Source organism: Pogoniulus pusillus, chromosome 30 (genome assembly GCF_015220805.1).
Source record: "Pogoniulus pusillus isolate bPogPus1 chromosome 30, bPogPus1.pri, whole genome shotgun sequence".
Classification (NCBI taxonomy): Eukaryota; Metazoa; Chordata; class Aves; order Piciformes; family Lybiidae; genus Pogoniulus; species Pogoniulus pusillus.
Window position 1 is genome coordinate 16232884 of NC_087293.1, and position 23436 is coordinate 16256319.

The following is a 23436-nucleotide window of genomic DNA, read 5'->3' on the forward strand; positions in this document are numbered from 1 at the left end:
TCAGCCCTCGAGCAGCTGATGCTGCTGGTGGGCAGCCCCAGCCCAGCTCAGCCCAGCCCAGCCAAGTCCCCTGCACCTGGGTGCTCTCATCGTGGAAGCCCTCCAGGAAGCTCTCCAGCAGCTCGTCGGCGTTATCGATGCGCTCCGCGTACTCGCCCACGATCCAGATCATGGCTGCCCGCGCCTCAGGCTCGTCCAGGGAGTCCAGGTTCTCACACAGAGTGGCAATCACACTCTCATACCTTCCAGGAGAGGGCACAGGGGCACTGAGAGCAAGAAATCTTCCAGGATTTGAAAGGGAGCCTAAAGGAGGGCTGGGACTTGTTTGGCGAAGGTCTCGTCACAACAGGAGGAGGAGGAATGAGGTTAGACTGGCAGAGGGGAGATTGAAAGTGGAAGAAGTTCTTTGCAGTGAGGGTGGTGAGAGACTGGCACTGGTTGAGGGTGGTGAGACCCTGGCACAGGTTTGCCCAGGGAGGTTGTGGAGCACAGAAGCACCCAATGTGATCTTTGATCACATTGGGTGCTTCTGTGCTCCACAACCTCCCTGGAGGTGTCCAAGCCAAGCAACCTGAGCTGGCAGGAGGTGTCCCAGCCCACAGCACTGGATGAGCTTTGAGGTCCAACCCAAAACATTCTATGCTTCTACCAACCTGGAACTGTCACCATCAGGGGACACTGAGGATGTGCCTGAGGCTGGGGGACAGCTTCCCTGCTCCCAGCTGAGCTCCTGGCACAGCAGCACTGACTGCTGACCGCAGCCCCTGACCCACAAATGACCCCAAGCTACCTTTGCTTCGGGCAGCTTCAGTCTGACAGCCCAGAGGCTCTCTCTAAGCTGTCCCCACCCCTCCCAGAAAGCAGAGGGGAGCAGAAAGGACTTCCCCAGGAGCAGGAGCAGCTCCCCCAAAGCCCTGCAGGCCACACTTGGGGTACTTTCAGGGGCTGACCACAGCCCCCAGCCCACAAACGACCCCAAGCTACCTTTGCTCTGGGCAGCTTCACTCTGACTGCCTCAGCAGGAGGCTTTCTCTAAGCTGTCCCCACCCCTCCATAAAGCACTGGGAGCAGAGAGGACCCCCCCAGGAGCAGGAGCAGCTCCCCCAAAGCCCTGCAGGCCACACTTGGGGTACGTTCAGGGGCTGACCACAGCCCCCAGCCCACAAACGACCTCAAGCTACCTTTGCTCTGGGCAGCTTCACTCCGACTGCCTCGAGTCTCTCTGTAAGCTGTCCCCACCCCTCCCAGAAAGCAGAGGGGAGCAGGAAGGACCCTCCAGGGGCAGGAGCAGCCCCCCCAGCCCTGCAGGCCACGCACTTGTTGGGGTACTTGCGGAAGATGTCCTTGATGACCACGATGGCCTCCTGCACCACGTAGTTGACCTTGGTCTGGATGAGGTCCAGCAGGGTGCTGACACAGCGCTCGGCCGATTGCTGCGGGGGCAGGGGCAGCTGGGCACTCAGCACCTCCGGCCTTGCCTCCCCTCCCAATCCCCACTGCCCTTCCACACCCCTCCTGCTCCTCCTCCTCGCTGCCTCATCCCCTCTGCACCTCCCCCAGACCCAGTGCAGAACGCTGTGGTCTCCCCTTCCCAGCCACGTCTGGCTCCTCTGGCACAGGTTGGACTTGGTGAGGTGGGAGGTCTCCTCCAGCCTGGCTGAGTCTATGGTTCCTCACAGCCTCGTGGGACCACTGTGGCTCACCCCCAGGCCCAGGCTGACCCAGCTCACTGACAGTGCTAAGCCCAGGCAGGCTGTGGATGTCCCCTCCCTGGAGGTGCTCAAGGCCAGGCCGGATGAAGCCTTGAGCACCCTGTGCTGCTGGGAGGTGTCCTTGCCTGTGGCAGGGGAGTTGAACTGGATGATCTCAAAGGTCCCTTCCAACCCAAACCATTCTGTGGACCTAGGAATCTACCTCCTGGGGTGGGATATCTCCAGGCCACGCTGGAGAAGCCAGCCCCAGCTGGCAGCAGGGCCCAGGTGCTGCAGGCCCTCACCTCCACCTTGATGGCACAGCGCCCGATGGCTCTCACTGCCTTCCTCACGAAGTCCACGTCCACCTCGGTGGCATATTCCTTCAGCTCTGCCAGGACCTGCCGGGGAAGGCAAGGCAGTGAGGGCCTGGCAACAAGGAGCACCAGGCAGAGACCTGCTAGAAGCTAAGAGGGAGGCAGAGCTGCACCCATCTGCACGCCACTGTAGGAGGAAGGAGCTGGTATGTGTTTGGGCAGCAGGAACAGCAGGCCAAGAGCTGCCAGCCCAGCAGAGGTAAGCACAGGGGCTGGGAGCTCTCCAGTGATAAGCCAAAGAAAACAAGAGCCTGCAAGCAGCATCCCTGGAGCCAGAGCTCAGGATGTGGTGTTGGCTAAACGTCAGTGGAGCCAGCAACCACCCTGAGAGCCTCCGCAGGGGGCAGCCAGCTGCAGAGGGAGCTGAAGATGATGAAGGCTTCCCTCGCTAGGGGAAGCCAACAACGCACATGGGCAGCAGGGAAAGTGTCTGTGTAACAAGCTGTGAACACAACAAGCTGTGAACACAAGTCCTGAACACAGCCTCAAGCTGTGCCAGGGGAGATCTAGGCTGGATGTCAGGAGGAAGTTGTTGGCAGAGAGAGTGATTGGCACTGGAATGGGCTGCCCAGGGAGGTGGTGGAGTGGCTGTGCCTGGAGGTGTTGAAGCCAAGCCTGGCTGGGGCACTTAGTGCCATGGTCTGGTTGGTTGGGCAGGGCTGGGTGCTAGGCTGGGCTGGCTGAGCTTGGAGCTCTCTTCCAGCCTGCTTGGTTCTATGAGTCTATGAATCCCCTCCTGGTGGGGCCACCCCCACGCCCTGGTGCCCGCCGGGGCTGACCTGCGCGATGTTGGCCTGGGACGCCAGGCGGATCATGATGTCCAGCTTCTCCAGCTTCACGTAGATGGGGTCGTTGTACTTGACAAAGAACACCTTCATCTCGTGCTTCAGGATCTCAGGCCTGCAGGAGGCAGAGAGTGAGGCAGACACTGCCCCTCACTGTCACCACAGGCTCACCACAGGCACACCACACACCTGCCGCTAACCAAAAGCTCTCTCCAGAGCCTTCCGCACACCAAACACTGCTGGCGAAAGATTCCTTTACTGGCAGAAGCGACAGGAGCTGGCACCAAGCATTGCCAGCCCAGAGCCAGCCCTGCCCTGCAGTGTGGGCAGCAGGGGCAGGGAGGGGATTCTGACCCTCTGCTGTGCTCTGCTGAGACCTCCCCTGCAGTGCTGGGGCAGCTCTGGAGTGCTCAGCACAGGCAGGGACCTGCTGGAGCAGGGCCAGAGGAGGTCACAGCAGTGCTGGCAGAGCTGGGAGAGTTGGGGCTGTGCAGCCTGGGGAGAAGAAGGCTCCAGAGAGACCTTCTGGTGGCCTTGCAGCACTGGAAGAGGCTGAGCAGAGAGCTGGGGACAGTTTTGAGCAGGGTCTGTAGTGCCAGGACAAGGGGGGATGGTTTGGAACTAGAAGAGGGAGATTGAGAGTGGAGAGAAGGGAGAAATGTTTGGCACTGAGGGTGCTGAGAGCCTGGCCCAGGGTGCCCAGAGGGGTGGGAGATGCCCCATGGCTGGCACCACTGCAGGTGAGGTGGTTTGGGGCTGTGAGCAGCCTGCTCCAGCTGCAGCTGTCCCTGCTGGCTGCAGGGGGACTGCCCTTAGATGACCTTCAGAGGTCCCTTCCGACCCAAACCAGTTTGTGACTCTGAGATGTGAGCTCTGCTCCCACCTCCAGCTTCTGCCCCAGGCAGTGCCCAGCTGGCAGAAAGGGAGCTGTCCTCCTCAGAAAGATGCACACTGGCCAGGGCATGGATGGGGACTTACCCACCTGACCCTGCAGGCAGCTAATGCCCCAAGCCTGTGCAAATCCATCCCTCCCTGGGCCAGTCCCCAGCATGACTCAGCACTCCTCAGCTGAGCCTGGAGCTGAAGGCTTGAGGACACAAGCTGGGGAAACCCAGAGCTGGAAAGTGAGCAGCTCTGGGCCAGGAGGCTCCAGGGCCACAAAGACAAGGTTTTGAGGGCCCATTCAATGCCAAGGAATCAAGTCTGTGTCCTTTGGCTCTCCCTGGCCAGCACTCAAGGGCAGCACAACCTTGCTGCACACAGAGCAGCCTTGCCAAGGGCGAGAGGGACGTCTTGTGGAGAGCAGGGATGCAAACCCACACCCCAGGGCTAGGCTGGACCTTTCTCACCTCTCTCTAAGCTGGGAAGGAGAGAGGCCAGGGCCAGCTCCACGGAGCCAAGCTGTCTGCCACGCTCCTGCTGGCAGGGACACTAATTGCTTTCCACTTCCCCCAGCCACTGCTGCTATTTTTAAAAGCCAACCCCAGAGCTAGCTGGTAGGACAGGAAAGCATCTGAGCAGGGCTGGCACCACGGAGCACAGCTCTCCAGCTAGCCACTTCTGCTCAGGGTACACCTCCTGCCCACCAGCCATCCACTTCAGGTCAGGAAAGGCACAGAAGGACTCTCAGCATGGATGGCTGCAGGGAACTGAGCTGACCTCACCAAACGTTTCAGAACCAAACCCCAAAGCTCAGTTTTTGGCCTTTCCACCCTTTGCTCCCCCACCCACACAAATCACAGAGGAAGAATCCCCTCCTGAGGATGCCAGCTCAGCTCCCTGCTCGCTGCCCCACTGCCACCTCTGCGCCCAGACTTCGGGGTTGAAAGAATAAGAGAAGATGAAAACCCCAAATGAGCCCAGATAAAGCTCCACCACCAGCAGCACGGAGTGAAGGACAGGGAGGCAGCATCCACAGGGAAGAGGGAACGGTGGAGCCAAGCTGTGCCTCCAGCCACAGCGAGGCACTCACCGCTTCTGCACGATGAGGTTGATGTTGCGCAGAGCCACATACTGCAGCTCGGGCTCTGCCGAGAGCAGGGTGACCAGGGGTGGGGCCAGCTTCTTCAGCAGGGTGCCATAGTAATCCAGATCCTTGGACAGCATCTCCATGAACTTCATCAGCACCTTCACTGCCGACAGCACCACTGCAGAGTTGGCGTGGGACAGCCTGGGTGTCACCCGCTCGCAGATGCTGCAGGTGTCCGCGGTGAGGGGGAAGGAGAAGAGGAAGGAAATGATCACAGCTCAGCTACCAGGAGCTGCAGAGTCTGCAGCAGGGTGGCTCAGCAGCTCCAGACCTTCCCAAGAGGTGCTGAATTGGTTCTTAAAACACCTTGGTGAAGGTTATTTAATGCTGAGCAATAGCTAGGGGCTGGTGGGGGGGGGGAAGAGGATGAGGCCAGGCTCAGTGGTGGTGCCCAGGGACTGGACAAGGGGCAATGGGTACAAACTGCAGCCCAGCATGTTCCACCTGACACTTTGTTGTGAGGGTGCTGGAGGCCTGGAGCAGGCTGCCCAGGGAGGTTGTGGAGTCTCCTTCTCTGCAGAGCTTCCAACCCCTCCCCTGGCCAAGCCGCTGTGGGTGCCCTGCTCTGGCCGGGGTTGGACTGGATGATCCCCAGAGGACCCTTCCAGCTCCTGCCATTCCAAGCTCCTGATTTCCCAGCCCCTGCAGAGCCTGTTGCAGTGTTCCCCTTCCCGTGCTCCCGAGTGCCTGCTGTCCCTTGCTGCATGGCCAAGGGCACACTCTGAAGCAGCAAGAGAAGCACAATCCCTGTGCCAACACAGGGACAGGACTCATTATGGCACCATGCTCATCTCCAGATGGCAGTGCCCAAGGCACGATGGGCAGCAGATGCCCACTGTCCTACCTCCTGCAGCAAGGGTCAGGAGGATAAAGATGCTTCTTAGAGGAGAAGGAGCAGTATCAGACCCTTCAGCCCACACCTGCCTGTCCACCTTCCCCTCCCAGCCCTGCCCTGCCCTGCGGACAGTGATGCCACAGCAGCACCCAGGAGCTCCCTCACCTCTGGGCTTCTCGGTCATCCTTGGGCATGTAGTTTGCCAAGCAGTCCAGGATGAAGATCTGGCCCCACTCTGTGCACTCATTCAAGGCTGTGAGCAGTTTGTTGATGGATTGAGGATTGAGGTCCAAGAGGTTGCTGCTGGGGTGAGACTCTGCGATTTCCGAGAGAGCTGCTACTGCGTTGGCCACTACCTGCCAGAGGGGACAAGGACAGGTTAGGTGACACCAAACAGTGCTGCAGCAGCCCAGGGGAAAGCTGCTGTCAGCAGGTGAGCACCTGCCCTGTAAGGACAGTCTGAGAGAGCTGGGCCTGTGCAGCATGGAGAAGAGAAGGCTCCAGGGAGACCTTAAAGCAGCCTTCCAGAGCCTGAAGTGGGCTACGGGAGAGCTGGGGAAGGTCTTGGACTAAGGAGGAGGAGGAGGAATGGGTTTGAAGGGGAAGAGGGGAGATTGAAACTGGATGTTAGGAAAGGGTTCTTTAGAGTGAGGGTGGGGAGACCCTGGCAGAGGTTGAGGGTGGGGAGACCCTGGCAGAGGTTGAGGGTGGGGAGACCCTGGCAGAGGTTGAGGGTGGGGAGACCCTGGCAGAGGTTGAGGGTGGGGAGACCCTGGCAGAGGTTGAGGGTGGGGAGACCCTGGCAGAGGTTTGCTCAGGGAGGTTGTGAAGCACAGAATCACCCAATGTGATCTTCGATCACATTGGGTGATTCTGTGCTTCACAACCTCCCTGGAGATATTCAAAGCCAGGCTGGATGAGGCCTTGAGCAACCTCTTCTAGTGGGAGCTGTCCCTGCCCACAGCAGTGGCAGTCAGAACTGGCCAAGAGCTCCGAGGTCCCTCCCAACCCAACCCAATCTCCGGCTCCACGATCACGGCAGGGAGATCGCAGCCGATCGGCTCCGAGGTCCCCTTATGACCTGAGCCATTCCTGTGCAACAATCACCATGGGGTTGGAGTCAGAGATGAGGTCCTTCAGGGTGTCCAGGAAGCCTTGGTCCTCCACCAGCTGGGCATTGATGTCGTGCAGCTTGGCCACGCAGACGGCCGCGGTCTTGCGCACGTAGGGGTCCTCGTCCTTCAGGCACTTGCGCAGAGGCTCGCACAGGTACTCGGTGATCTTGTCCACGCGGATGCAGCCCATGGTGCGCACGGCCAGAGCCCGGATCAGGGGGTTGGGGTCCTCACAATCCTGCAGGGAGGGCACACAGAGGCCTGCTAGAGGCTGAGAGAGTTGGGAGGCTGCTCAGGGTGGAAGGGAGAAGGGTTCTGAGGAGATCTTATGGAGGCTTTTGGGGGTCTGAAAGGGGCTACGAGAAACTCGCTGGGGTGAGATGCTGGAAGAGGTTAGCCCAGGGAGGTTGTGGAGCACAGATCACAGGATGTGATCTTTGCTGCTGGAAGAGGTTAGCCCAGGGAGGTTGTGGAGCACAGAATCACAGGATGTGATCTTTGCTGCTGGAAGAGGTTAGCCCAGGGAGGTTGTGGAGCACAGAATCACAGGATGTGATCTTTGCTGCTGGAAGAGGTTAGCCCAGGGAGGTTGTGGAGCACAGAATCACAGGATGTGATCTTTGCTGCTGGAAGAGGTTAGCCCAGGGAGGTTGTGGAGCACAGAATCACAGGATGTGATCTTTGCTGCTGGAAGAGGTTAGCCCAGGGAGGTTGTGGAGCACAGAATCACAGGATGTGATCAAAGATCACATTGTGCAGAGGCTGCTGCTGGGCTCTGCTCACAGGAACTGGAGACAGAACAAGTGGGGAATGGCCTCAACCTGAGGCTGGGGAGGTTTAGATTGGGCATTAGGAAAAGGTTTTTCCACCGAGAGTGGTCAGGGACTGGAATGAGCTGCCCAGGGAGGTGGTGGAGTCACCCACCCTGGGTGTGTTTAAGGGAGGTTTGGATGTGGAGCTTGGGAAGAGGGTTGAAGGTGAACCTTGTAGAGCAGGGCTCCAGCTTGGGCTTGGTGACCCTGAGGGGTCTGTGACTGACTCGTGTGTCACTTTCACCTCGCACACAGCATCTGCATCTACACTGTGTGTGCATGCCTGCAAACCGTGCCAGGCTATACACACAGCTCTGCTCCTTAACTCCCTTAACTCCCTGGCTGAGTTGGCCTGGTGAATTCGAGGGGAGGGGGCAGGAAAGTCCCAAGCCCCCAGCAGGGCTCGCCTGAGAGCGGCGATGCCAGCGGCGGGAGGAAGCGGCTCTGGGGCACGCAGCCCTCCCCTCTCACCTTCACAAAGGTGTTGACTGCCATGATGGCCATGTCTGGCTGGCTCTTGGCATAGTTCATCAGGTAGAGGTAGACCAACTTCTTCAGCTCCAGGTTGTCTGTCTGCATGCAGTTCACCACGTCTGGGAAGAGAGCACTGCAACACAAGGCACAGGCACGGCCACACCGTGGGCTGGGGGAAGGAGACCTCAACACCTCCCCTGGCACATGGCCACCCCCTTCCCATGCCTCAAGCCTGCTCCTGAAGCCAGCAGACCCCAGGGGCTCACAGGACCTGAGCCCAGCCTGCAGCAGATGTGCTTATATCAGCCAAACCAGGCTGTCTGTTGTGCAGGTTGTGGAGTCTCTCTCTCTGGAGATGTTCAAGGCCTGTCTGGCTGTGTTGCTGTGTGCCCTGAGCTGGGTTGTGTGGTCCTGCTCTGGCAGGGGGTTGGACTCAGTGAGCTCTTTGGGTCCCTTCCAACCCCTGACATCTGTGACCCTGTGGAGCTGCCAGAGCTGCTGGCTCCCCACAGCCCACGCAGGCTGCCCAAGACGCAAACAGCCCAAGTGAAGCACCTGAGGAGAGGCAGTGGAAGTGCCCTGCAGGAGTTATCCCTCCCTGACAGATGTCCCACAGCTCCCAGAGGCTCCTCAGCCACGGCAAGCCCAGCAACCACTGCTGACAGGATCAAACCCCGGGCACCCTGAGCCTGGGGCACTGCCCTCCTGCAGCAGAGCTGCCCCCCACATCTGCTGCCCCCAGCCCAGGCTGAAGCAGCCTTTCAGGGAGTGGGGAGCTTAGCAAACTGCCTCCTTGCAGCCTGGGAGGCACAGTACCCCCAGGAAAGCAGCCTGGCACAGCTGATGTTCGTTTCCCAACCCATGTAGCTTCTGCTGAGCACCCAGGCAAGTCCCTGCCACGTCTGGTGGCATCTGCTCCACGGTGGCCAACTGCTGAGAAAGCTCTGGAAGCTGAGGCCACGCCAGTTTAACCCCTGGGGAATGGACCTGGCTCCACCTCCTCTCAAATGGACTGTGAAAAGCAGGGCGCTGGCATCACGTGTGGCACCGAGGGTGTGCAGGGAGAGGACAGCGCGGGGAGGAGGGGCCGGGGGGGGGCCAGGTGCCACCTGCAGGTGGCACGGGAGCAGAGGCAGCCGCAGCCACCAGAGCTCTGGGCTGCAGCGGCTGCAAAGGGCTGCCGGACAGCAGGGCAGAGCCACTGCCCCTCTGCCGGGAAGGCTGCCAGCAGGGCTCTGCTCGCTGCTACCCCCCCGGGGGAAGCAGCACTAATCCAGCAGCTGAGCTGGCAGCCAGACCGATCCTCTTCCAGCCAGATTACCCCAGAGCCAGGCGTGCCCCTGCCTGCCAGCGGCCACGCTCCCGCCGACAGCTTCCTCCCCTGGCAGGAGGCAAAGCCGTGCCCAGGAGCTCAGCCAGTCCTTGGCAAGCAGCACAACCCCCACCCCCCGAGGCAACAGCAAGCCCCAGTGCCACCCAGGCACTCTCCTGCCATGGCTTGGCACCCCTGGCACCCACCTGACGTCTTTGCCGACGGTCATGGACGCGATCACCTTCTTCACTGCCTCCTTCTTCTTCTCCTTCTTGTCACTGTTCAGCTCAGCTTTCAGCTCAAAGATCTCCCCTGAGGGAAGGGGCAAAGGCAGAGCTCAGGGGCAGGGGCAGCCACCCCTCTGCTGATGCTGATGCCAGGACAGGCTCAGCTTGGCTCCCACTCGTTGCATGCTGCAGTTTCCTTTGCCAGCCCGGGGGGCTCCAGGCTGCCAGGAGCTGGAAAAAGGGGAAGTGAACTTCCCAAGGGTCTCCCTGAGGGCTGGGGCTGCTGCAGCAGTGACAACCACCAGGCAAGCAGGCTGAAGAGGAAGATGCCACTTGGCCTTCCCCCAGGGTAACTCCTCACTCTGCAAAGTGCTTAAGGTGAACACTTCTGTTCCAGTTCAGAGGAGCTCAGGGTGGGGATCACTCCCACAGCTGCTCCTGGGCTGCTGAGTCCCAGAGCTCAGCTGCCAACAACCTTGCCTGGCTGTGGGGACTGGTGACAGGAGGCTCCAAACTGGCTGCAGCAGAGCAAGGTGCCAGGCACCAGCATCCTGCATGGGCTCAGAGCATCCCCAGGGGAGCTGGCACCTCCCTGCAGGGATCAGCCCTCTCCACCTGGCTTCTCAGGCCCTGATTACTCAGGAAAAGCTGCCTGAGCCTCCTGCTCCCTCTCTTACCTTTCTTTGTGGTGGTGAAGTACTTTGAGTCTGTCATGGTGGCCTCCAGCTGGTAGTAGGTCCCTGCAAGAAAAGGCAGAACAGAGAGGTAAGGGTTGGGAGCTTCCTTGGTTCCCTTGCTGGAGTCACTGCTTAGAGCTCTGGTAAGGAAAAGCCAGGGGAGGGAAGGAGTCTGGGATCTCATGGGAAGAGCCACACTAAGATGAAGCCCCCAGAGCAGCCCCCAGCTCGGGTTCCCCTGGGGAGGGCAAGCTCCTTGCAGCCAGGCTGGCACATCACAGGCTCTGCTGAGGAGCTGGCTCACTAATGAGGAGGAGGAAAACAGCTGCTGAAGACACCAGCATTTACCCCTGCTCAGCCTCCAGCCCCACTTTGCTGTCCTCACCAGAAGGGTCCCATCCAGAGGGACACCCAGCAGAGGGATCCCCCAAGCTCTCCCTTTCCCCCTTTCTTTAGGGGAGATATTAGAGCTGGAGTGACCAGTGCCAAGGGCTGGGCAGCTCTTGCAGCCACTGTGAGGGCTCAGAGATGTCCCCTGTGTTTCTGTCTGCTCCCCCAGGAATCACTCCTCTGGGAAGAGCTCCTCCCAGGCCCTCACTCACAGCTCCCGAGCACAGCCTGAGGCTTGGCCCCGTGCCCGGGAGGGCAGAGCACAGCCGAGGGCCTGCCAGCAGCACCAGAGGCAGCCTCTTCCCAAACCCAGCCCTTCTCCAGCAGAGCTGCTTCCAAAGCAGCAGGCTCCCACCCAGCACTTGGGGCTGCATTATGTAATTGAGGCAGCTCGGGGCAGGTCTGTGGCTTGGCAGGCTGAGGGAGCTGCAAGTGCCAGGCAGCAGACAGCCCCTCCTGAGAGGTCAGGCAGACTGCTTTTTGAGGGCTGCTTCACCACCCTGCCTTGTCCTTGAGAGCCTGCAGTGGCCTTGCGGCTTTGGAGGGGCAGGAGCAGGGAGAGCAAAGCCAAGAGGGGGAAAAAAAAACCAACCACAAGAGCTTGCAAGCGTTTTAAACATGTAAATGAGCCTCTGAGAGCCAAATGCAGCAATGCCCTGAGAGCACACCGCAGCAGCTGCCTCCTCCGTGCCCTGCCCAAGCGATCCCCAGCAGGGATGGAAAAGAGGATCTGGAGGAAATCTGGGGGATGAGGCCTCTGGGAAGAGCACACAGGCAGAGGCAGCTCGGCAGGCAGCGAGAGAGAAAGAGGCTGCAGGGGGCCGGGGCTTGCTTTCAGTGCCGGCAGCACTGCCTCGGTGTTTGAAAGCTGCAGAGCTGTGGTGCTGAGGGCCACTGCTCAGCACCAGAGTCAAGGACTGGTTGAACTCAGTGAGCTCAAAGGGCTTTGCCAACCACAACCGCGCTGCGATGCTGGCAGAGAGGGGGAAAGGAGGCACCGAGCTAGCCCAGCCCTGCCAGGCTGCCCCGAGAGCCAGCACCAAAAGGCTCCTGCCTGGCTGGGACCCCTGGGGAGCCTCTGCTCGGCCCTGGGCTGGAGCTCCGGGGCTGAGCTGCAGCAGCTCTCTGCGCCTGCCTGCGGAGCCTGTCCGGCCAGGGAGGGAAGGAGGATTTGCTGCAGCCCCTCCAGCCTGGCTCGCAGTCAGCCCCTGCTCCGCAGAAGTGCCTGGAAAGCAAACCCGAAGCCCAGAGAGGGCACTCTGCAGGCAGCTCGGCAGCCGCGAACCAAGCCCTGCTGCCTCCCTGCTGCCTCCCAGCTGCTCCTGCAGCACGCCCGAGCCATCCAACCCCCCTGCTCCTCCTGAGCCAGGCAGGGCCACCCACCCGCCCTGCTCCTTTCACCCCTGCAGCGCCCACGGCACCCCCGAAAGCTCGAGCACAGCCTCCCCCTCCTGCAGCCTGCAGCACTAAGGCACCGCCGACTCTCAGCCCCCCGGCGGCACAGCCCAGCGCCTCCAGCAGGGCGATGAGAGGCCAAGGCAGGCATCAGAGCTGGGTGCTCAGCACCCTCTGCCCTCTCCGCCGGCAAACAGAGCTAACAGCCAGCTGAAGGATGCGACCATCACTGGCACAGCCCTGCCGAAGGTGAACTCCCCAGAGCTCAGCCCTTGGGCCGGCTCCAACGCTGCTGCCAGACTCCAGCTTTAAGGAGGGCAAAGGAAACGGCTGAGGGACTGCAGAGCAGCTCCTGCACTGCCCCAGCTTTGTCCCTGGCCTTCTTTGTCCACCTGGAACCAGGACAAGGGACAGACGGGGCAGGATCCAGCGTCCCAAGCTGGAGCCCAGCAGTAAATAAAGCAGATTTGCAGCACACTGGAGCAGAGGTGTCAGACCCAGAGCCAACAGCCCTGGTCTCGTCTGGACAGCTCTGACCACCTGGAGTCATCACAGCGAGCTGCAAACACTGCCCTTGCTGAACACGCTCCACTCAGCCAGCAGAAGCAGGCAGCAGGAGCTCATCTGCAGACAGGGAGATGCAGAGCCAGGAGCAGGCTTTTGCTCCCCCAGCTCCAGCCATTCCCACCCAGCTCCCTTCCAGGTTGGGAAACCCATCCCAGGACCCCCTGATCTGTCCAGGAGGAGCTGAGCAGAGCAGCAGCAGCAGCCAGAAAAAGCTGGAGCCAAGATGTGCAGGCACAACAGGAGGCAGCAGTCCCTGCCCCTGTGCTAGCTCAGTTTTTACCCTCCTTTCCTGCCAAGCTGATTCCAAAAGCTGACCCTGCAAGCAGGATTCAAGGAGCCAAAAGTGTCTGTAGGGACTTGGGGGCCGAATGGCTGCTGGGTGTTGGTGAGGAGCACTCAAGAGCTCAACCCTACCCAGTTCAGGCTCCTCAGGTTCCTTCTGGGGACAAGTGGCACAAACCCTCACCCTCTCTGGCAACCTGGAGCAGGGCAGGAGGGGGCTTGCAGCATCTAAGCCCCACTCTCTGCTCCTGGGAGGTCCCCACAGCCAAGGGGTGGGGAAGCTCCTCTGCAAAAGCCCTGCTAAGGGGGGAACCAGAGCTGGTGCCATCAGCAACCCCTCTGCAGAGCCTCAGCATCAGAGCATGGCCTAGGCTGGAGGGACCCCAGAGGTCATCTACTCCAACCTCCCCACCATGGACAAGGACTCCTCTCAACTAGACTCAGCTGCTCTGACCTCATCCATCCTGGCCTTGAACACCCCTAGGGAGGAGGCCACATCACTCTACCTCCCACCTGCCTCAGGGGGGGAAACATCATCCACACTGCCACAACACACAGCAGAAGGCTCCTGCCAGGAGCTGCTTTTGACATCCCTCCTCAAGACAGGCAGCTCCGAGCAGGTCCTTTTGCTCCTGCAGCACACAGAGCCTGAGCTATGGCAGAGCTCAGCCATCCCCTTCCTCCCAGCTGCCAGGCCAGCAGGCTCCCACATCCACCTGTCCTGGGTGAAGCAGATGCTCCTACCCCTGGGCTAACAGCAACAACCATGGCACAGAGCTCACCGAGGTGGCTGCTGTCAGCAGGGACACGAAGCCACGACTGCTGCCACTGCTTTCCTCTCTGGGTGGAAGAGGAAGAGGAGGGCTTGTTAACCACCTCCAGCTCCTTCCACCAGCCTGGTTCTTGCCAGTTCCTCCACCCTTGAAGGCCAAGGTGCTGCTGGCAGGAGCCTGTCAGCTTCCAGCAACAGAAGCTGGTCGCCTAGGCAGAGATGTGGGGATGCTGCCACTGCTCTTCCCGGAGGATGAGCCACCAGAGCAGGGGGGTCAAGCCTTAGCAAGCTCCCCACTGAGGTGTCCAGACTCGTGGCAGATCAGTTGCTGAGGGATGCCAAAACCCCAAGTACCACAGCTGGCCCTGGATGAACCCAGATGGCAGCAGGGCCACAGGCAGCAGCAAGGTGAGCCCCACGAGATCCATCCCATCAAATGCTAACTGAGGAGCAAAATCCAGCCCCAGAGGGGAGCCCTGAGGTGTTCCCTGCAGGGACCCCACTGCTGCAGGGCCCACAGCATGGTGCTCTGGAGAGCCAGGGGGGATTTTCAGCAGCACAAGCCCCCAGGCCACCTCCAGAAGCGATAACATCTCCAATGTCCCTTCCAAAACCCCAGCTGAGCACCCTCAGAGGTGCTGAGGCTCTTGTTCTGGAGGTGCTGGGACACAGCAGCAGCCCCAGGAAGAGCTTCCCACAGCAGAGGGCACATCCTCCTGCCGAGCCAGGCTCTGCAGGGCCCAGAGGCTGGACACCACCCAGACAAAGACCAACACCTCTGGACTGCCCCTCGGTGTCCCAGGGTGCCAAGCTCATTTCCTGCAGTGGCTTGAGCCCAGGGCTCCACAGCCAAGTCTGGAACGAGCCACACCAACAGCTCCCCCAAGGCACCTGCTGAAATCCCACACCCTGGGCAAGGGCAAGTGGGAACAGCCCAGCTGGGCCCCACTGCTGCTCTGCCCAGCTCCACAGCAGCAAAGGACCCCTGCAGAGAAGCAGAACCCCTAAGCAGCAGCTCCTCTGGGCAGAAGCTTCACTTTTGCAGACTCCTTCTAACCAATCTAGGGGGGTTGCCCCCTAAAGCCTCCACAGAGGAGGCAGTGGGCACAGGATGTGAGCCTGGGAGCCTTCCCTCAATCCATGCCCAGTTCCCAGCAAGCTCCCAGTGCCAGCCTCTCCCCGAGGATCTTCACAGTGCCTCTCCATGCCCTCAATCACCGTGGCCCTGAGAAGCAAGCACCAACAGTACTCAAAGGCTGTCAGCCCCCAAAGCCCCCCCAGCGCCTCTGCCCCACCAGGCAGCACCCCAAAGCGCATTTCCCCCTCCACCAAAAGCAGCCACACACAGCCCCAGCCCGCAGGACTGTCCCGGGGTGCCCACAGGCTCCGTGTGACTGCCACCTCTCGAGTCCCTTCCCTTCCTGCCCCCGAGCAGCGGGCTCCAGGCTCTGCGGTGCCAGCCAGGGCCCGCGGCTGCTCCAGCCGTGCCTGCCGCAGTCGGGAGGGAGGCGAGGGCCTCGCAGCCCAGCGGCTGCACAGGCAGAGCGACCGGCGCTGCCCACCAGCCCCGGGTGGCTCTGGCTGCAGCAAGGTGCCCTGGCTGCTGCGGGGCTGGGGGGGACAGCTGCAGGAGCGGAGCCGGCCCGAGGCGGCCCCGGAGCGCAGTGCGGAGCGGCAGCCCCGCTGCCCGCCGCGGGCAGGGGACAGGGACAGGGGTCCCGGGGTAGAAAGATCCCGGGCCCGAGGGGGGAGTGCGGAACGCCAGCCCCGAGCAGGGGAGCGGGACGGGCCCGGGCCCACCGGGACGGCCCGCTCCGACCCGGCGTGAAGCTTGCCGGTAGAGGGGCGGGGCCCGGCCCGGCCCGGCCAACGGCCGCAGCCCGCAGCAGCCCCCGCCCCGGGAGCAGCCTCGCAGCGGAGCGGCCCGGAGCAGCTGTCAGCGGCGGCTGCCGGCTGCGCCCCCCCGGCCCCGGCCCGTACCTGCCGCAGCTGCCGCCCGCTGCCACCGGCCCGCCGGAAGTGAGGGCCGCGCGGGGGCGGGCTTCCGGGGCGGGGCCAGACAGGTGGGGGCGGGGTCACGCCGGGGGCGGGGCGAGAGGCTGGGAGCGGGGACGGGAGCGGGGAGCGAGGAGGGGGACAGGAGCGGGGACGGGAGCGGGGAGCGAGGAGGGGGACAGGAGCGGGGACGGGAGCGGGGAGCGAGGAGGGGGACAGGAGCGGGGACGGGAGCGGGGACCGAGGAGGGGGACAGGAGCGGGGACGGGAGCGGGGACCGAGAAGGGGGACAGGAGCGGGGACGGGAGCGGGGACCGAGGAGGGGGGACCGAGGAGGGGGACGGGAGCGGGGATGGGAGCGGGGAGCGAGGAGGGGGCCGGGGAAGGTGGGAACAGGGAGCTGCGGGCACGGGGGACAGCGCAGAGGGTGGAATAAGGCATGGGACAGGGAATAGCGCATGGGGACAGGGGAGGTGGAGCAGAAAGATGCTGGGACAGGGGACAGGGTCACAGCCGTCACCCCCTACCAGCTGCATCCCCTGCGGGCTTCACAGCTGCTCCCCCACCCCTGGGGGGCCGCGGAGGTGGGAAACACACCGCGGTGGTGATGGGCTGGAGCAGGACGCAGCCCTGTTCCTCCCCACAGCTCAGTGCGGCTGCAGGGGACAGCGGTGGCAGCGCGGCCCTGGGGACAGGGATCCTCTCCTCGCCGTCCCAGCAGGCTCCGCAGCACACTGGGAGGCCATGGCCAGCACCCTTCCAACCCGCCCCAGCCGGGCTAGGGGCCTGCCAGAGTGCTGATTGGCTGCACTGGAGGTACCCGGCTGCTGATTGGCTGGGCTGGATACACTTGGCTGCTGATTGGCTGGGCTCTGCTGGCCCATGGGCTACCCGCATGTCCAGCCCCTGATCCCCTCTTCCCAGCTCCATGTCCAGCCCCTGATGCCCTCTTCCCAGCTCCATGTCCAGCCCCTGATCCCCTCTTCCCAGCTCCATGTCCAGCCCCTGATCCCCTCTTCCCAGCTCCACGTCCAGCCCCTGATGCCCTCTTCCCAGCCCCACGTCCAGTCCCATCCACCCCAGTCAACGGCCGGGTTTTGTGTGACTCCTGATTGGCCGGGCTGTGAGCGCTGATTGGCTGGGTGTGCTGACTGGCCAGGCGCTCCGCGAGTGCTGATTGGCTGTTGGCCGGGCGGTCCGTACCTGCGGGTGCCTTGAGCTCCCCCCTCTCACGCCCAGGGCAGGTTCGGGGTGGGGCCGCAGTGGGAGTCTCCCCCCCAGCCCTGGCATCCCCCGTCCTTGCAGGAGTGCCCGCAGCCCGGGCGAGGCAGCGGTCCCGGTGGTCCACTTCGGCAGCCGAGAGACCCTGCCCCAGCCAGCAGTAACCCCCGCCCCTGTTCCCCAGCAGGGCCCAGGGGGCCACGGAGTTGAGGGCCCCACGGAGTTCGGGGGTCCTGGCACTGAACCACACACACACACGCTCCCTACCAGGGCCGTGGGAGGGGTTGCCTGTGCTCCCCCCGGGGTCCCCTTCACCCTCCTTCACCCCGGGGCGGGGCCGTGCTCTGTCCCGGGCGGTCTCTGCCCCTTCCGCGGGCGCTCACTTTCCGTGTCTAGGGATTCCGCAGGCTGTCCCTCACTCTCTGCCCGGGCGTCCGTGCTCCCGCCCCGGAGGTCCCACTTCCCAGGGGTCCCCACTCTCTGCCGGGGGTCCTATTCTCTTCCTGGAGACCCCATTCCTTTCCCGGTGTCCCGTTCTCTCTCCCCGGAGAGCTCTCTCTCCACCCCGGTGGCTCCTGTTCTGCAGGCGCGGTGGTCCTCGCTCCTAATCACGGGTCCCTGCATCCCAACCGGGCCGTGGCCGTGTGTCACCCCCCGCGGGGCTGCGGTGCAGGGCGGTGCCGCCGTTGGTGCCCATCCCCGTTGCCGGCGGCGGGGCGGAGCGGCAGACCCGAGCCCTATAAAATGGGGAGGCGGCGACGGTGCCGCAGCGAGGGCGGGGGTCGAGCATGAGCCTGATGCTGGAGACGCTGCTGGGCCCCCCGGGGGGGCTCCGCAAGGACCCGGGCCGGCTTCCCCCGCGCTCCGCCGCCTCCTCCAGCGGCTTCTACTCGTGGCCGGGCCCCGCGGTGGGTCGGGCTCGGGGGGCGGCGGTGGTCGGAGGCGGCAGCGGAGCCGCTTCCTCCACCGAGAGCCTGGACTCGCTGAATGGCGAACCGCGGGCGCGGAACGAGAAGGAGCTGCTGCAGGTGCTGAACGACCGCTTCGCCGGTTACATCGAGCGGGTGCGGGCTCTGGAGCAGCAGAACCGGGCGCTGGCGGCGGAGGCGGCGGCGCTGCGGCAGCAGCAGGCGGGCCGCTCGGCCATGGGCGAGCTGTACGCCCGGGAGCTGCGCGACATGCGGGGCACGGTGCTGCGGCTGGCAGCGGAGAAGGGGCAGCTCCGGCTGGAGCGGGCCCGCCTGGCTGAGGATGTGGCCGCTCTCCGGGGCAGGCTGGAGGAAGAAGCCCGGCAGCGAACGGAGCTGGAAGCGGCCGCCCGCGGGCTGGCTCAGAGCTCCGCGCAGGCGGAACGGGCTCGGGGTCCGCTGGAGGAGCGAGCCCGGGCCCTGAGGGAAGAGGCGGAGCTGCTGCGGCGGCAGCACCGGGCAGAGGTAGGAGCGTTGCTGCGGGGAGCCCGACCCGAACTCCCCACCGAGCCTCCCTCCGCTCTCCGCCCCGGGGTCACCGCCGCTCTCCGCGACCTGCGCGCCCAGCTGGAGGGGACGGCGGCCCGCAGCACCCTCCAGGCTGAGGAGTGGTTCCGTGGTGAGTTTGTGTGCGTTCCCCCGAGCCGCAGCCCGCGGAGGGGTCAGCCGGCATCGCCTTCTCCCGTGCCCGGGGCTGCTGCCCTGCCGGAGGGCTCAGAGCGACCGAACAGGGACCCTCCCCCTATATGTGTCCTGTGCTCCCCGGGGTGTTTGAGGGCTCTCACTCGGGACAGCATCCCCCGTTCTGCCCCAATACATACACTGTGTCCAGGAGGCTGTTGGGGTATCCCTGCCCCGAGGGCAACAGGGACTCCACGTCTGTGTTGCTCTTCGACAGTGTTTGGGTAAGCTCGGCTCGGGGGGGGAACTGCGACCACCCCTCCACCCCCCACACGCACCCATGTATGTAACCCCTCCCTAGGGGGGTACAGGTACCCCCCGCCCCCATATATCTGTGTTCCAGGGAGGCATTGGCGGGCCCCCACCAGAGAGCCCCCCCCGTATATACTGTGCTTTGAGGCTGTGTTAGGGCACCGCTGCCAGCGGCTCCCTGCTGTCGCTGGCTGCCCTGTCCCGCCCTGCACTGCGTTCCAGGAGGCTGGCACGGTCACTGCCCCGGTCACCCCCATATTTTCGGGGTGCCGCCCAACCCCTCCCCTCCCCCGCCTAAGAGTGCCCTCGATCATCCCCACCCGTCTGGAGCAGGGCAGGCTGGAGAGCAAGAGGGCACAAAGCGGGGTGGGTGCCGCATCCCTGGGTGGTGGTGGGGAGCAGGGCGTGTCCCTCTGCGCTGGGGTGGGGGGCACTATGGTACCGGGGGGGGGGGCCGGGCTCAGCACCGCTGCGTGCTGCAGGGCGAGTTCAGCACCACGGACAGCGCCGCCAGCATCTTACTCAGCGGTGGGCGCTGTCCCCAGGGGTCCCTGGGAGCGCTGCCCCCTCCCCTGCTGCCCGTACCCCGGGGGGGCTTCAGCTACCTGCGGCAAACCCTCCCCCTGCGCTGTCCCCAGGGGTCCCTGGGAGCGCTGCCCCCTCCCCCGCTGCCCATCCCTCCCTGTGCCCCCGGCTGCAGGGAGCTGCGGCAAACCCTCCCCCCACGCCTGGCCCCAGGCCGGCCCTGGCAGGGTGTGGCCGCCGGGCGGGCAGGCAGCTCCGGAGGACCCTGGAGGTCTGCAGCAGGAGCTGGAGGGGATGGGGAGGTTCTCAGGAAGCACCTGCGGGAAAACAAGGCCAGGCAGGAGCCAGCACCCACCCATCCAGCCTGTCCTGCCCGCGGGCACCTTCAGCTCACGGTCACGGTGCGGGGCCCAGCTGGTGCCACCAGCACGCCCAGGGAGCCTCTGCAGAGGGCATGGGCACAGGCCAGGGTGAAGGAGCTGGGGCTCCTCGAGGAGGGAACGCCGCAGCCTCGTCCCTCCCCTGCGCAGTGAGGCTGGACAAGCTCTCGGAGGTGGCCAAGGTGAACACGGACGCCATGCGCCTGGCCCAGGAGGAGATCCTCGAGTACCGCCGACAGCTCCAGGCCAAGACCACCGAGCTAGAGGCTCTCAAGGGGACCCAGGAGTCACTGGAGAGGCAGAGACAGGACTCGGAGGAGCGGCACCAGGCAGATGTCCTGACCTACCAGGTGACGGGGCAGAGGGGACAGCGTCTGGCAGGGAGAGGCTGCTCGGCTGCTGGGCTGTGCTGGGGCTGTGTCTAGAGCTTCCCCAGCTCCTGGGGATCAGGCACCCACAGCCTGAGGTTGCATCCAGACTCTTGTGCCCCTCACCTGTGGTGGAGCTGTGCTCCCCATGTTGGTCACAGATAGCATCCACCGTGTGCCCCATAGCTGGAGCTGCAGTGGAGCTGACTGGGCCATGAACTGAAAGCCTTGGCCCCAGAGAGGTGTCCATCCCCAGCAGCCAACAGGGTTTGGTGACCACCAGACTCAAGCCCTAGAGATTCCCCACAGCCTGTCCATGCTGGAGGGAGCTCTGGAGTGGGTCAGGGGCTTGGGGCTCAGCTGAGGTGGTGCAGGGTGAAAACTGCCCCTGGATGAGTTCCCTTCTCCGTGTCTGCAGCTCCCTCTGTGGGTGGGCAGCCCCTCCTTGGAGCCCCAGGGGACTGTTCAGGGGAGCTCTGTGTCCTCTTCTTCCATACTGCCCCCTCACCCCATGTCACCAGCTGCTTGCTCTGCCCCCAGGAAACCATCCAGCAGCTGGACAGCGAGCTGAGGAACACCAAGTGGGAGATGGCAGCTCAGCTCCGCGAGTACCAGGATCTGCTCAACGTCAAAATGGCTCTGGACATTGAAATTGCTGCCTACAGGTATGGGCAGGCCAAGGGGAAGGTTGGAGGCTCTCAGTGTGCTGGGCCCAGATCCTAGTGCTGGTTTCTGGGGGACACTCATGAGGGCCCCCCACTTGGTGAGGGGGAAACTAAACCCTCCTCCAAGGCCATGGTAGGCAACATCTGACTGGGGGACTTAGCCCTGAACACAGCTCGTTGGAGGGTGGGGAAAGCTGCACTGCCCAGGGTGTAGGAGGAGTTTGAGAGCAGGGCAAGGAGGCAGATGGAGCTGTGGGCATGGCTGGCACCCCCTGGTCACAGGAGGAATGAGAGCTGGCTGAGAAGCCATCGCTAACCACCCTGCTCTGGTCTCTTCCTGGCAGAAAGCTCTTGGAAGGGGAGGAGTATCGGATGGAGGCTGGCATTGGGATGCTCTCCTTCCCTGAGGTGGTCCCCAAGGCTCCCAGCATCACCACCAACATCAAGGTGAAGAGTGAGGAGCTGATCAAGGTGGTGGAAAAATCTGAGAAGGAGACAGTGATTGTGGAGGAGCAGACAGAGGAAATCCAGGTGACTGAGGAGGTCACAGAGGAGGAGGAGGCAGAGAAAGAGGCTGAAGAAGAGGAAGCTGAGGAGAAGGAAGAGAAAGCTGAAGCAGAGGGTGAAGAAGAGGCCAAATCTCCTGAAAAAGAGAAGGCTAAGACCCCAGAGAAACCTGAGTCCCCTTCAAAGGAGGAGGCCAAGACTCCAGCAGTCAAGTCCCCTGAAAAGCCATCAACCCCTTCCAAGGAGGAGGCCAAGAGCCCAGCTGTGAAGTCCCCAGAGAAACCTGCACCTCCCTCCAAAGAGGCCAAGAGCCCATCTGTGAAGTCCCCAGAGAAACCTCCAACTCCCTCCAAGGAGGAGGCCAAGAGCCCAGCTGTGAAGTCCCCTGAGAAACCTCCAACCCCCTCCAAGGAGGAGGCCAAGAGCCCAGCTGTGAAGTCCCCTGAGAAACCTCCAACTCCCTCCAAGGAGGAGGCCAAGAGCCCAGCTGTTAAGTCCCCAGAGAAACCTCCAACTCCCTCCAAGGAGGAGGCTAAGAGCCCAGCTGTGAAGTCCCCTGAGAAACCTCCAGCTCCTTCCAAGGAGGAGGCCAAGAGCCCAGCTGTGAAGTCCCCAGAGAAACCTCCAACTCCCTCCAAGGAGGAGGCCAAGAGCCCAGCTGTTAAGTCCCCTGAGAAACCTCCAACTCCCTCCAAGGAGGAGGCCAAGAGCCCAGCTGTGAAATCTCCAGAGAAACCTGCACCTCCCTCCAAAGAGGCCAAGAGCCCAGCTGTGAAGTCCCCTGAGAAACCTGCACCCCCCTCAAAAGAGGCACCCAAGCTCCCATCTGTGAAGTCCCCAGAGAAGCCCCCAACCCCCTCTAAAGAGGAGGCCAAGAGCCCAGCTGTGAAGTCCCCAGAGAAGCCCCCAACCCCCTCTAAAGAGGTGGCCAAGAGCCCAGCTGTGAAGTCCCCAGAGAAAGTCAAATCTGTGAAGGAGGAGGCCAAGTCTCCAGAGCAGGAGGTGGCCCCAGCCAAGGAGCCTGTCCCCCCCCCTCCAAAGGAGCCCAAAGCCCCTGCAAAGGAGGAGCCACCCAAGGAGGTGAAGGCTCCCTCCAAGCCTGGAGAAGGCAAGAAAGAGGAAGCTCCCAAGAAGGATGCCCCAGCCAAGGTGGAGAAGGCAGCTGCTGCACCAGAGCCTCCAGCCCCAGTGAAAGAGGCCTCCAAGCCCAGCCCCAAACCTGCAGAAGAAAGCAAGGCTGAGAAGGCTGCACCAAAAGTTCAGCAGGAGGACACCAAAGCAGCTGTGAAGAAGGCAGAGGAGCCCAAGAAGGAGAAGGCAGAGGAGCCCAAAGCTAAAGCAGAACCCAAAGAGGAGCCCAAAGCCAGTAAGGAGCCCCCCAAGGCTGAGGCCCCTTCTGGCAAGGAGGCCAAAGCCCCGGAGCCAGTGCCTGCAGCGGGGAAGAAGTGAGGGGACCCTGGAAGCTGCAGAGCCCCCCGGGAGCTGCTCCACGCCCCTGGCCGTGCCGAGCTCCAGCACAGCAGCAGGTCCCTGATGGAGACGCAGCTGGTAGGGGCCCAGCCCCGGTCTGTCCGGCAGCTTCCCCCCGCCCAGAGCCACATTTACACTTGAATTGTAACCTCGGAGAAGAGCCTGGGGGCACCTTCTCCACTAAGTGCATTATCTATGTCTGTGCAATCGATGGCAGAGCGCTAACTGCTTGGGATGGGGGGGTGCCGGGGGGACCTAGAGGTGAGGACTGTCCCTCCCAGAGGCGCCCCGGGCATTGGGGGAGGGGGGGCAGGCTGGGTGCTGCAGGGATGCTCACAGTGCACTAGGAACCTCTGCCCACTGTTGTTTGCTTACTGTGCAATAACCAAATAAAGTGCTTCAGAGAGACCTCCTGCCTCTGCTGGCTGGGGTGGGGGCAGAGGGGAGGGGGGGAGGAGGTGACCAAGCAAAGCAGGAAAGCCTGAGCTAAGGAGGTTGGGATCTGTCACCCGGGGCTGGGGGGGTGACCTGGGGCTTTCCATCCCCTCTGTTTCCTCCTGAGAGGGAAAGCTCAGCTGCTGCTGGGGCAGAGCTCACCCCACAGCAGGCAGAAAGGACCCCCGTGTGGGTCTGAAACCAGGGCCGGCCCCCCCCAGATCTCTGC

At 63.0% G+C, this 23436-nt stretch overlaps 2 protein-coding genes across 5 annotated transcripts in view; one reads left to right on the forward strand and one right to left on the reverse strand.

Annotated features, from left to right (window-relative positions):
• The window catches only part of AP1B1 (adaptor related protein complex 1 subunit beta 1), a 28839-nt gene extending 13066 nt beyond the window's left edge, over positions 1 to 15773 (reverse strand). For 2 of the 3 annotated variants that reach the window (XM_064168284.1, XM_064168283.1), the window contains exons 1-11: positions 15721 to 15773; positions 10335 to 10397; positions 9637 to 9742; positions 8116 to 8251; positions 6825 to 7070; positions 5883 to 6073; positions 4826 to 5047; positions 2848 to 2968; positions 1997 to 2092; positions 1318 to 1433; positions 77 to 242 (exon numbers count right to left, since the gene is read on the reverse strand). In XM_064168284.1, the coding sequence (XP_064024354.1) occupies positions 77 to 242; positions 1318 to 1433; positions 1997 to 2092; positions 2848 to 2968; positions 4826 to 5047; positions 5883 to 6073; positions 6825 to 7070; positions 8116 to 8251; positions 9637 to 9742; positions 10335 to 10371 (1437 nt within the window). In that variant the 5' untranslated portion in view covers positions 10372 to 10397; positions 15721 to 15773. The remainder of the gene's footprint in view (positions 1 to 76; positions 243 to 1317; positions 1434 to 1996; positions 2093 to 2847; positions 2969 to 4825; positions 5048 to 5882; positions 6074 to 6824; positions 7071 to 8115; positions 8252 to 9636; positions 9743 to 10334; positions 10398 to 15720) is intronic. The other variant, XM_064168285.1, reaches the window with a different exon arrangement.
• A 1943-nt stretch (positions 15774 to 17716) lies between these two features.
• Positions 17717 to 23180, forward strand: NEFH (neurofilament heavy chain). 2 transcript variants are annotated; one of them, XM_064168287.1, is made up of 5 exons: positions 17717 to 18543; positions 19913 to 20112; positions 20671 to 20795; positions 21140 to 21585; positions 21640 to 23180. In XM_064168287.1, exons 1-5 carry the CDS (start codon positions 17745 to 17747, stop codon positions 22749 to 22751), a joined length of 2682 nt encoding a protein of 893 aa, XP_064024357.1. In that variant the 5' UTR covers positions 17717 to 17744; the 3' UTR covers positions 22752 to 23180. The 2 variants fall into 2 exon arrangements, with proteins under 2 accessions (XP_064024357.1, XP_064024356.1); XM_064168286.1 differs by having other exon boundaries at positions 17718 to 18543; positions 21140 to 23180.
• Positions 23181 to 23436: the final 256 nt, after the last annotated feature.

Bases quoted from the DNA above. Each gene is read 5' to 3' on its own strand.
- NEFH (XM_064168286.1), top strand. From the start codon at position 17,745: ATGAGCCTGATGCTGGAGACGCTGCTGGGCCCCCCGGGGGGGCTCCGC. The intron at 20,113-20,670 runs GTGACGGGGCAG...CTCTGCCCCCAG, and splicing joins CAGATGTCCTGACCTACCAG to GAAACCATCCAGCAGCTGGA. The intron at 20,796-21,139 runs GTATGGGCAGGC...TCTTCCTGGCAG, and splicing joins ATTGAAATTGCTGCCTACAG to AAAGCTCTTGGAAGGGGAGG.